At 36.0% G+C, this 13,528-nt stretch overlaps 1 protein-coding gene across 1 annotated transcript in view; it reads left to right on the top strand.

The window, feature by feature from the left end:
* Nucleotides 1-13,528, top strand: part of LOC131162475 (sugar transport protein 6-like) — a 69,807-nt gene that overhangs the window by 12,766 nt on the left and 43,513 nt on the right. Inside the window, exon 3 of the mRNA XM_058119000.1 lies at nucleotides 72-119. Within this exon, the coding sequence (XP_057974983.1) occupies nucleotides 72-119 (48 nt within the window). The remainder of the gene's footprint in view (nucleotides 1-71; nucleotides 120-13,528) is intronic.

The following is a 13,528-nucleotide window of genomic DNA, read 5'->3' as shown; positions in this document are numbered from 1 at the left end:
TTTCCTTGTGACCATTTGGTATCATTATTTTAGTTTTACTTATTATTTGTTATACAATGGTTCCATTATAGATTCAGAATGTATCAGGCTCTTCCCCGACCCACATTTTAGAGAGGGAGGTAACTCTCTTATTCTCACTCCGACTTCTTTTAAATTGTACTCATTTGAATTTTTTTTTTTTCAAATTGTGAATGTTTTCCTAATCATGATTAGGTAAATTATGTTGTTTTACTTATTTTCTATTTAATTGTCTTATTCTAGATGCAGATATCATACTCTTCCCCAATATATTAAAAAACTTGCACGACAACGATATAGAAAAATACAAAACATACAACAAGAAAAAAAAAAGATAAAGTATTTATTAGGGAGTCTATAGTTTCAGCGTAAGTGTTGCATTGTTTATCCATGTGTAACATGTTGGGCACCTACTTTTGCTTCCTCCAATTAATAAGAGATATTTTGTTGTTGTGGTTCACCACTTCCATTTCCCAACATCCATGAGTATTCCGTTCATTACCTCTCCATAAGAAAGCTTTAAACTTTTTTTCCAAGTCATCAATGACGAATTGGAGAAGAGAGATAGTTGAAGACAATCTAGTACCCAAAAATACTCAACAAGATAAACTTTATTAGATGTAATCTACCAGCATGCATTAAGTATTTATGAGTCCAGGAATGAATTATGCAAGCAATTCTTTCAACCAACATTTCATAGTCCATTCTATTAATCATTTCAGTAATAGTGGCAAATCCATATACTTTACAAGAAGCTTTTCAATTGGACATTCGGCAAAGTATCTATCTTCTTAGCCTTATTATCAATCATTCTAGAGTAAAACATCCCAAATTTAGTAGGGTTGCTTCTCAAACTAGTCATTTTATAGAACACATGCAAAGAATACTTTATACTCTTAGCATATCAATTTCTACATGAGCTAAATTTAACAAGTCATCTACAAACCAAAGATTGAGAAAATTAATCTTCTTACATATACGATGGTGTGTTAGGCTTCCATGAATTATAGAGAATTTCAAAATAATTCCATTAATATAGCAAAGAGATAAGGTTAAATTAGCTCTCTATGTCTTATACCTCTCTGCCCTTTGAAAAAACCCTCCATGGACGCATTAACCATAATAGAATAAGTACGTGTAGAAATTTATTCATTTGTCCATCCCATGAAGTTTAGAGGAGTTTCAGTGCAGTCAAAAAGTTGAAGCAGAAAATCCTAATGAACATTATCAAATGCAATCATAAAATCAATCTTCAAATCAAATCTAGGAGGATTAACATTTAAATGATATCCAATTTAAAGTTGCAACCTATTTGTCTTGATTTCAGTTATGCATTTTTGCACTATATCACACGAAGCAATAGGTCTAAACTCTTTAGGATGTGAAGTGCTCATTGTTTTATGTACCAATATGAAATAGAGTACGATTCACATGTTTAAGTAGCTTTGTGTCTTTTTAAAGGAGAAAGGACGGGTTCTCATATCTCCTTCCCTAGAATCCAACCACTTTTGCCATAAAATGTTTCAATTGTAAGAGTTCCATTAACAACAGCACTCAAAGATTCCATTACTATTCTAACAAATTTCTTATTTTTAACCCAACAATTCAAAAACCTAAATAGATATTTTCTGGGGCATAGGATTTATCTAACTTAAAATCTACGAAAGTTAGACAATAATATAAGAAACCGGGCATTTGAAATTCTAAAACACACAATTGAAATTTGAGAATTTAATACTCCTAGTTTTTTTGCATTAAATCAAAGTTGGGCATGTATAAGTACATTCATATAAAAAAAATGTTGAATAGAAATTCTTTAAAATCATTTATTTCAACCAACTTCTCAATGAGATATCATTACTGCTTGCAGAAGTCTCCTTAATAGTACTAAAAGATCCCATTACAATCCAAGCAACATCTCCAATTGAGCTTTACAAATGCTGTAAATCAGCCCCGAGAAATCTCCTTTCTATCATATCATTTGAAGCATATAATGAAGTTATCCAAAAACCTTTATTACCAATCTTGCATTGCTATGATATGGTCTATTTATGCTTTGTCAATGTCACTTCATTGAAAATAGCATCATAATAACCCACCAATACTCTACTTGTAGCTTTGTCATTCTGAAAATTGTGCAAAAAAATCCGATCCTTTAAAATCACCTTGCAAAGTTTGCTAAAATTCTGAGATCTAACCTTTGTTACATATAAACCAATAAAATTAAATTTCTCATTGCTGACAAATCCTAGTAACCTCTTTTTGTTTGACAGGAATTTAAACCCCTTATATTTCAACTGCCTACCATTATCATTTCTATTGTTTTAAGGAAGTTCATGACCCAAGATCAACCTGCTTGTTTGGGGGTCTTCCTTTCTTCCTTCCTTTACCATCCTTAATCTGCATTTCACCTCCCTTTCCATCCATTACTTTAGCAGAATGATTTTTATCATGTTTATGACCAATTTCCATGGCAGCATTAAAAATAGTATTATAGCTTTGCATTATTGGGTTTTTGCCCTCAAATGGGGTCTTCACACAAGAGTTTGCATTACTGTTTTCCCCATTACAACATGGAGTAAAGTCATTCGGAATAATTAGATTCATTCACAATATTTAGTTCAGATTCTTCAACTCGATTCAGAATTTTAAAAGTATTATCATTGCAAATAACAATATGTCCTTTTGCTTTCTTACTACTGTAATCAGTATTTGACACAGAACTAGATTTTAAATTTTTTATCAAAATCTTTTTATTCACATCTGTTCCATTCATAAAGTCTCATTTTCCTCAATTTGTAAACTAAAATTTTGAACTTGATTGAATCCCTGAACACTAAAAATTTAAGTTGTTTGATAAACTTTTGAATATGCTTTTAAAAAACCAAAAAATAGTAGAATTACATATACATAAAAACGAAATTATGAAAATTTATTTTTTTTGTGATATGTGGCTCATATACTGAATGGAATGCATGTAAAGGGAAGAAAATATGGTAGAAAATCAAGATGATGGGGTGCAACAAGGGAAACCGTCGACGGTTTGGATAGTTAGTCGACAAAAATTGCAACGGTTTGGCCCATAATTTTTGATTTTTTTTCTTTGTCTAAAACCGTCGACGGTTTGTGGCTTGGGAACCCAGTGCAAATTTTGAAATTTGGAATAAAAGGATGTTAAGTTGGTTGGGATTTGGAAGGAAAACCTCTGGAAATTTTATATATATGTTGTTTCTTATGAATATATAAGTGGCTGATGTATTGTTTATGTCCTTTGGACAAGAAGACAATGAAATTATTTCCGTTTGCTTTCATGGATGTAGGCATTGCTGAACCATGTAATTGCTTGTGTATTTGTGTTGTTTCTATTGCTTTCATTACAATCATTGTGATTGTCATTTCTGTATTATTCACTATTGAGTGATGTGCTTGTGTTATTGTTTATTCCGCTATGCAATTGGATTTATACAACAAATTGGTATCAGAGCGGTGTTGTAATGGTTTCTGGAACTTCTTCTGCGAAATTTGACGTTGTCAAGTTTGATGGAACCGAAAATTTCGGTCTGTGGCAGAGAAGGGTGAAGGATATGTTAGTGCAGTAAGGTATGGTGAAGACTTTATATGGAACTCAACCAGAAAGTAAGGATCAAGTTGGAATGAATTGGAGGCAAAGATAGTATCAACCATCCGACTTTGTTTGACTGATGATGTGTGTTGTATCACATCATGGATGAGGATTCTCCAGCAGTAGTTTGTAGGAAACTTGAAAGCGGGTATATGTCTAAGTCTTTATCGAACAAATTGTTTCTTAAGAAAAAAATTTTATTGGTTTAAGATGGTGGAGAGTTCAGATTTGAACCAACACATCAATGCATTCAATCAGATTGTAAGTAATTCGATGCATGTTGATGTGAAGTTCGAGGAGGAAGACAAGACGCTGATGCTATTGAATTCCCTGCCAGCATCTCACATGTATGAGAACTTGATTACGACTCTAACATGGGGCAAAGAAAGCCTGAATTCAGAAGAAGTGACAAGGGCATTGCTCTTTTTTCATAAAAGAAAAATGGATAGCGATGAAGTTTCACATGGTGAAGGGCTTGTAATGAAGAGTAACCATGAACATGAGAGAGGAAAATTCAGGAATGGATCGAGTGGTAATAAGTCTCGATCGCAGTCTGGGAAGAACAAGGACATAAAGTGTTTTAAGTGCGGAAAAATTGGGCATATAAGACCAAAATGTCTGGAGTGGAAGAAAGGGAATTCAGGACATCAAGAGGATTCATCAAAAGCTGCAAATGTAGTGGAAGGATATTCGGAAAGCAGTGATGGTGGTATGCTATTTATTTCATTGACTTCAGAATACCTCATGAATTCTTGGATCCTAGATACCACATGCTCTAATCACATGAGACCAAATAAAAATTAGTTCAACACCTACAGGCTAGTTAATCCTGGTTATATTCTAATGGGAAAAGGTGTTGTATGCAAAGTAATTGGAATAGGAATGTCATAATTAAGATGCATGATGGTGTTATGAGAAATTTATGTGATGTTAGGCATGAACCGGATCTAAGGAAGAATGTAATTTCATTGGACACTTTAGATTGTAATAGGTATAGCTATAGGTATGAAAGTGGGATAATGAAAGTGTGTGAAGGTGACTTGATGGTGATGAAAGGACAAAAGGTAGTGGAAAATATTTATGCATTGTAGCTTATCACAGTTATAGGTGGAGCTGTAGTTGTAGAATCTGAGTTAGATATTCTGTGGCATATGCGGTTAAGGTATATGGGTGACTACATGTATTCAAATGTTTGGGGATCGGCGATGGTAACATCAGGGGTTAGACATGTATTTCGTGGGTTTATCACAAAGGGTCTTGGTGCATCTCATGTGGCACAAGTTAGAGGTGTTTTCCAGGTTTAACTTGTGGTTGAGGTGGAAAACCAGACTGGGAGAGAGATCCTTAGGTTAGACATTGGTACTGAGTACACTGATTTTTTTTCAAGGAGTTTTGTGAGCAGGGTAGGTTGTATGTAGGGTTTGCAAGGAACTTCTTGGTTAAGTTAGTGAGTATAGTGCATTTCTTGTTTAATCGATCGCCAAAGGTATCACTAGATGGGAGAGTTGCTGGAGAATTGTGGGTAGGTTTTGCGGTAGACTGCTCTAGTTTGAGTGGATGTCCATAGGTGCACATTTCTAGCGAGGTCAGATCTAGGCTTGATGTTATGCCCAAACAATACATCTTTCTAAGCTATAGGAAAGGTCGGTCCAAGCTGGGTGATCCAATGACAAATAATGTGGTAATCAGTGGAGAGAGTTTTTGGTGAGAAAGCCATGGAATAGCGTACTCGGGTAAAGGAAGAGAAATAGATACCAGAAAAATGCGGAAGCAATGAACATATGATGCAGTTGGAGTTTAGACTCAACAAAGAGATGACATGGTTCTATTCAGTTGTCTTAAAAAACTTGCACGACAACGATATGAAAAAATACAAAACATACAACGAGAAAAAAAAAAAGATAAAGTATTTATTAGGGAGTATATAGTTTCAGCGTAAGTGTTGCATTATCTATCCATGTGTAACATGTTGGGCACCTAATTTTGCTTCCTCCAATTAATAAGAGATATTTTGTTGTTGTGGTTCACCACTTCCATTTCCCAACATCCATGAGTATTCCATTCAATACCTTTCCGTAAGAAAGCTTTAAACTTTTTTTCCACGTGATCAATGACGAATTGGAGAAGAGAGATAGTAGAAGACAATCTAGTACCCAAAAATATTCAACAAGATAAACTTTATTAGATGTAATCTACCAGCATACATTAAGTATTTATGAGTCCAAGAATGAATTATGCAAGCAATTCTTTCAACCAACATTTCATAGTACATTCTATTAATCATTTCAATAATCAGTGGCAAACCCATATACTTTTCAAGCAATTATCACAAAGGGTCTTGGTGCATCTCATGTGGCACAAGTTAAGAGGTGTTTTCCAGGTTTAACTTGTGGTTGAGGTGGAAAACCAGGCTGGGAGAGAGATCCTCAGGTCAGACATTGGTACTAAGTACACTGATTTTGTTCAAGGAGTTTTGTGAGTAGGGTTGGTTGTATGTAGAGCTTGCAAGGAACTTCTTGTTGAAGTAAGTGAGTATAGTGCATTTCTCGTTTAATCAATCACCAAAGCTATCACTAAATAGGAGAGTTGCAGGAGAATTGTGGGTAGGTTTTGCGGTAAACTGCTCTGGTTTGAGTGGATGTCCATAGGTGCACATTTCTAGTGAGGTCAGATCTAGGCTTGATGCTATGCCCAGACAATACATCTTTCTAGGGTATAGGAAAGGTCGGTCCAAGTTGGGTGATCCAATGACAAATAATGTGGTAATTAGTGGAGAGAAAGTTTTTGGTGAAAAAGCCAAGGAGCAACGTACCCAAGTAAAGGAAGAGAAACAGATACCAAAAAAGTGTAGAAGCAATGAACATGTGATGAGGTTGGAGTTATAGACTCAGGATAGAGATGACAAGGTTCATATTGTAGGGAGTTTTAACTTGGGATACCAGCAAGAAAACAACGGGTCCAGATGCACTATCTGACCACCACTTAAGTATAAATTTGACGTTCTAGTGTTTTATGCATTCATTACTACTAGCAGTAAGGTTTCTACTATTTTTCAAGTTGCATTGCATAATAAAGGGAAAAATAGATGGATGAATGTTATGGTGGAAGAAATGGAGTTATTGCATAAGAATCAAATATTGTTGGTGGAACTTCTAGTGGGGAAACGGGTGATAGGATGCAAGAGGGTGATGTTTCTGTTGTTTATGGATGACATGTTATTTTTTGGGAAGTCTTTGACTGAGGCTAATCAGTTGGGAACCCTTTTCAAAGGTTTTGAGATGAATGTGTTGGGTGCAACCAAGAAGTGTCTTGGTTTTAAGATTCACAAAGATAGAGTTGCAAGGAGATTGGGGTTATCTCAAGTGTCTTTGTGAAAAGAACTGCAGGGAGATTGGTGTTACCTCGGGGTGGCTTTGTGGACAGAACTGTAGGGAGACTTTGTTTTTTGTCTCAGGGTCGTTTTGTGGAGAATCAATGTAAAATGTCTACTTCTTAGTACCCAAGGATGGACGATGATGCCTAGGATATGTCAAAGGTCCCCTATGTTGGTGCAATGGGGTGTTTCGGCAGGCAACAAAGTCGTCCATTAGTTGTAAGGTATGTTGATGTAGACTATACAAGGGGCTTTGATGATAGAAGATTTACAACAAGTTTTGTGTCTATTGTTGTGGGAAGACCTAGCTAGTTGTTGGAAGCCTAGGGCGCAGTCTCAAGTTATTACATCTACCACTGAATCGGGGTTGTTGGCAGAAGACGAAGTTTCCATGGGCAAGTTCAAGCCTTACTTGGACTTGGTGTGTGACACCCCAATTTCCATACCATTTTTTTTTCATCTCCAATAAATAATAAATATTAATCAAACATCTGTCATGTCAAAAACTCTGATACCATTTCAACATAACCCGATCCGAAATGGGTATTGGGTAAATAGTCAATCTTATACAAACATACCTAAGAGAAGAAGTCAATATTTACAAAGCATCCAGAATACAAATAACCAGAGTTCTATACATCTATACACACCCGAAAAAAATCCATAACATACCCCATGGAATCATACATCCCTAATACAAAACACTTATCCTGACTATTAGGGTACCAGCTACCCTCTATGTCGGAGCTCTATCTTCTGATCTGTCACGATTTCCTGAAATATTTAAATACTTGGGTGAGACACCTCTCAGTAAGACGGAATAAATTATTCACAGTGTGTGGCTGCATGAGTTTAGTTATATTGTAATATACTCATTTAAGAGATTATATCATTTGAGAAACTATATAGATATGTACTCATAATCATGTAGATATAAAACATAATTTCATAATCTTTGATACCATTTCTCATATTCATACATATGTAACCAATATTTATCAGTGAAAGTTCCCGAGGATAGGAGAGATTACACACCCATACATGTAACACCCCTTTGCTCAGATATCGTTTGTAACTTTGCCCGATTAATTCGAGTGCGATTACAACTGATACTTATCAGAGCACTCACCTTACTCAGTAAGCCCTCAGAAGAGTTTTACTTTGCCCTCATTATTTATGCCATTAAATTCACTCTTTCATTTCTCATTTTCATTTCACAATCTAACTCATGAGTGTCCACCAGTAACAAATACACATAATGTCTATAACTTATGGCTGCCCTAAGGATATTCACATCATCATGCTTCTCCCCATGACCGAGTTGTGCGGCCTGAAGGCCGGACCTAACCGCGGTTGGCCTACCCACTTAAATCAAAACAAGGAATCTGTCTGTAGTTCGATTGACCTGCCCACTCCTGGTATGGACACCAAGTGGCAAAACTACCTTTCTTACTGGCTCAATCGACTGCCACGCAACACTCTCCATGAGACCGTGTGGTTGCACTAACACCTCACTAGCAATGGTACCGTGCTCTCTATCTGATTCTAGTCCATTAGGGTTCTCATTTCCACATTTCAGTATTCGCATTTTAGTATTTACATTTCAGTATATTCGTACATTTCATCACATCAGTAATAATCTCATCATTTTTTGTATCATTTTCATCATTTCAGTACACATTTCATTTCATATCTGTATAAAACTCAATTCAATATTTTTGTATAAAACATTTATGTACCAACATCTATCACATATATCATCCTTTCAATGAAAACACATCTATATCTCATATTTTTACCATATCAATGTAAAAACATATTTGTATATCATATTTCATCATTTCCTAATAGAAAACATATCTATGTTTCACATATCATCAATTTTGTATATAAACCTTGTATCATCAAACTTATTTTTTTGATAAGTAATAATTTTATTGATATCAAAATGAACACCAAATACACAAGGAGTGTACATGGGGTCAACAAATCAAAAACAGAAATAACAAGAATCTAATAACTCAAAAACAGAAGAAAATGATTGGTTTCACAAAGCAGCCAACCAATCCATCAAAGTTGTAAAGAAAAATAGCTTCAGGTCTGAAATGAATTTTTCCTTATCTTCAAAACACCTACTATTTCTCTCCCTCCAAAGACACCACAATAAACAAAGTTCTTGGTCTATCTATCCAATCTGCATTATCACCAGACATTCTTGGAAATACTAAGACTTCTGGGAATGATCGGCTAACTTGTTGATCAGAGTATAAATTCATGAAAAAATGAGTGATGTAACTAGCAATCATACCTTGATCGAAAGACAAGACACCATCAACCACAAGGCTCTCAAAACCATTATTTCTTCTATTAGAATTAGCCATTCTATGGAAAATTTTGGTATTTGCATCTCCCTCCTTCAAATGTAATACCCTAGACTTCTGCCTCTAACTAATCTCTTCTAAAAGAGTGAGCTTTTCAATATTGGTGTGGAGAGTAGCTTGTTCTAACTTTTCCTTAGTTGTTAAAGGATGAGTTTCCCCTCTAACATCCAAGTCATTCAATTTGTTCCAGAGTTGTTGTATCTTAACAGTGACATTCCCAAATTCCTCCTTGTTTCACTTTTTTAAATCCAACTTTAATGTTGCCATTTTTTTAGCTAATATGAAGCTAGGATTTCCTTAGAACGAATAGGATGCCCACCACTCCTTCACTTTATCAACAAAGTTCTCCACCCTCAACCACATAAAGCGAAAAGGAATTCTACCTCTCTGCGAAAAGGAATTCTACCTCTCTGACGACTCCCCCTCTCCAATAGAATTGGGTAGTGATCATAAAGAATTTTGGATAGCCTTCTTTGTGAAAATTGAGTGAAGTGATCCACCAAGAATGGAGAGAAAAGAATCTGATCTATTCTAGAAGAAGAGGAAGAATTGGATAAGGTGTAAAGGCCTTCTTGCATAGATATATCCATCAACCCATGAAAAGAGATAAAATCCAAAAATTCATGCATAGCCCGAGTATAACTTACAACCCCTAGCCTTTCTGACGGGAAGCGAATAATATTAAAATCACCTCCTAGGCACCATGGTGAGTCGCACCAACTAATCAGCCCTGCCAGCTCCTCCTACATTTTCCTATGCCTCTTGTTCAAATTTGGCCCATAAATACCTGTGAAAGCCCACTCAAATTGATCACCAACATTTTAAATTTGCATGAAACAGAAAAATACCCCACTGCTTCCTCCACCTTTTCCATTAACCTTCGATCCCCCATCAGAACAATACCTCGAGAAGCACCTTCTGAACCCAAATACAACCAGTCTACATAAGGACAACTCCATATACTTCAGACAATTCCTCTGGTAATCCATTCAAGTTTAGTCCCTTGCAAACATACAATATCAGGTTTCCATGTATGTAACAAATTACAAATTTGAAGCCTCTTCTCAACCTCATTCATCTCTTTGACATTCCAAGAAAATATTTTCAGATTCATTTAGAAATAGAGAGAGCCTGCTCCCTATTAATTCCATTGTGCCTAGATGAGGTAGAACCATAAATAATTAAACTGAATAAACCTTTCAGTTCTCTTAAACCCTTCGCATCAATTCTCCTCAAGTCACGTGCATTTTTTTTTTCTGAAGTAGCCCTACGGTGTAATTCAGCCTCAACCATCAGCAAAATATTGGTTACTTGATTTTCCAAACCTTGTAAGGGCATGCCTTGAAATTTTTCAAACCCTTTAAATCTTCTTTGGAACCACTTGGAATAATGTACTTCCCTCACTGGACTCTCCACATCCACAACTTCCTGTCCTTCCATAGTCAAGGGTAAAGAATAGGCTAGTGGTTCCACTGCTAAAGGTGACATACCCCTCTCGTTAGGTAGCTCAGCAACCTCTGTATCATTGTCTGAGGCCCAATCCTCCAAAATATCCGTTGACTTCAATGGAACCAAGGACACTTGGTTTTGCTCTTCCAAACCCTCTGCGACTTCATTAGGTGGCAAAGAATTTTGAATTGGAACTGCAAATCTTCTTCCATCTCGAAGCTTAAGCACCCAATGCTATGAATTTCCCCACTTCCTGAAAATATTTTCGAAATGTTCTTGAAGAATCAACTGAATGTCTCGCTACAAGTTTTCCTCACCATTGGCCGTGTTTGCTGACTCATCGGTGTTGATGCACTCTTTATCGGTCTCATCATAACCTAAGTACTCCCCATCAATCTCGTTGGAGCTTAAGAGCTCATTATTGGGCTCATCGGTGTCGGTATTGTCAGTCCCGATGTCATCAGAAGATTTCATTGACTGAGCTAGCATCAACGCGCTTCGCTGATCAACTTTATATCGCTTCGAATCGAAAACCACACCATCGCCCCTTCTTGCTGAACTCCCCAAGGCCGAAGATGACGATTCTGGAGTCTGAGTCTTATTATTTTGAAGGGCTTGTGTTGGTTTGGGCTGCCAGACTGATATGGGCTTGGGCTTGGGTATGGGCCTTGGCTTGAAGGGAGCTTTGGGCTTAAAATTTTTATTGTTTTCCTTGATCTTCTCTGTACAACCCATTTCCTGAGGTTGAGTAACTTTGGACCATATTACCTCTCATTCTCCATCCGGCCCACTATGTAATCAGAGGCTTATGTTCAGAGATACATTTGTGTAACCACTAACGTTCTCAGTAAGTTCCACTGGAACAATAGGCTTTGATTTTACTTGTTCCTTCCCAGTACTCAAATAACGTATATCATGGCTATACTCTCTCAATTTTGAATTTTGAGAATATGGCATTAATTGCTTTCCATTGTTGCTACCACCATCCTCTCTTCGACCCCCCTCCACTGTTGCCAACAGAAAAATTTTGAATGTCTTTTCACTGGCTAAGGACTTTTTGCTGGCTAACGTCTTAGGAGCAATGGCTTTTCGAAGATGAAATCCAAACCCTCTCCACCAACTGCCCAATTTTTCTTCTAGCACCACCAGAAATCCTTTCCGACGGCCATGAATAAGTTCCAAGATCATTAAAGAAAACCATGTGCAATGGATCCCAACTGCAAAATAAATACTTTCTCACTATCTCTGAATGTCCGTGCAAAATTTCCACAATTACATTGGACATTAGCTCCTTCATAATATCTAGCAAACATTTTGCACTCACTTTGGCCATGCAAACTTATCGGAGAGAGTATCAATTTCGCTAAAAAATGCATAACATGAAATAAGAACCACCCTCGTCAACTGAGAATTCAAAAGTCTTGGATTCTACGAAAAAGAAAATAGAATCCCCCAATTCTTGAGCATATATCAACACTCTTAAGTTAATCTTCAAACTTCCTAAAAAACTATAGGAACCTTTGGGATTATCGTCCTTCATATTAATAACATTCCCAACATTAAACAATCATTTCATATAACCAGTATTAAATAATTATTTCATATTACCTCATGCCACACAATTTTTCACCTGATATTCATAATATAATAACCACCATAAACATATCATTTTTCATTTTCACAAATTTACTCAACCAGCAATTTTCAAAAATAACTACTATAATTTATTCTTCTTACCTATTTACTAAGAGGCCTGTTAAAAACCCTAAATCTACGCCCACGGTGTTCGAAGCTCCCGAATCCTGAAATCACATTTTTCCTAACTCAATCAACTCAACCTCAGAATTACAATTATCTTAATATTCCTACGCTCACACGCTCCCATTAAATGGTTAATTTCTAAAAATGTGGGTTTGATCCACTTTCCATATTTAAATTTAATTTTTAACATATTTAAAAACATCAATATGATCAAATCCCTTCAGTTTAACTTAATTCCAAAATATTCACCAAAAATCTAATATAATCCAATTCTGCAATTTAATTTAATCCCAAAAATATTTCCAAAAATCTAATATTATCCAATCCTGTAGTTTAATTTAATCCCAGTAATATTTTCAAAAATCTCATATAATTAAATACTCCAATTTAGTAATCACACATTATAATTTAAGCAGTTGAATTTTTAAAATAACTTACATAATTTGTACTTCTTACCTTAGCCTTGGAGTGGTGCTTAGGATCCCTAAATAAAAAATTTGCTCTGATTAACTTGCTCAAAATCGCAGTTAAGACCCTGTGGTGGTGTCCGATTGTCAATTTGGCTCAAGGTTTGAGAGAAATTAAAGAGAGAGAGAGAGAGAGAGAGAGAGAGAGAGAGAGAGAGAGTTAATTTACCTTATCCTAGGAGTGGTGCCTACGACACCTTGATCACAAATCCATGTCAATTAAAATATTGATGGCCAAGATAGGAATGCAGTGGTATTTCTCGTTCTTTGGTTGGTGTACGTTTGACCGAGGAAATCGAGAAGAGAGAGTGAGTTGGCGGAGGAGAGAGATGTCAATTGAGGGGGGGGGGCGCTAGAAATGAAATTCCAATTGATCTTGAAGCTTCAACTTTATGATCTTTACATATATTATATTATATACTTATATATATATATATTTTCCAATTAGTTTCTTCTC

The sequence above is a fragment of the Malania oleifera genome, chromosome 8 (assembly GCF_029873635.1).
Source record: "Malania oleifera isolate guangnan ecotype guangnan chromosome 8, ASM2987363v1, whole genome shotgun sequence".
NCBI lineage: Eukaryota > Viridiplantae > Streptophyta > Magnoliopsida > Santalales > Ximeniaceae > Malania > Malania oleifera.
Note: the sequence above shows the minus strand (reverse complement) of the source record. Positions and strands in the feature narration are given on the sequence as shown.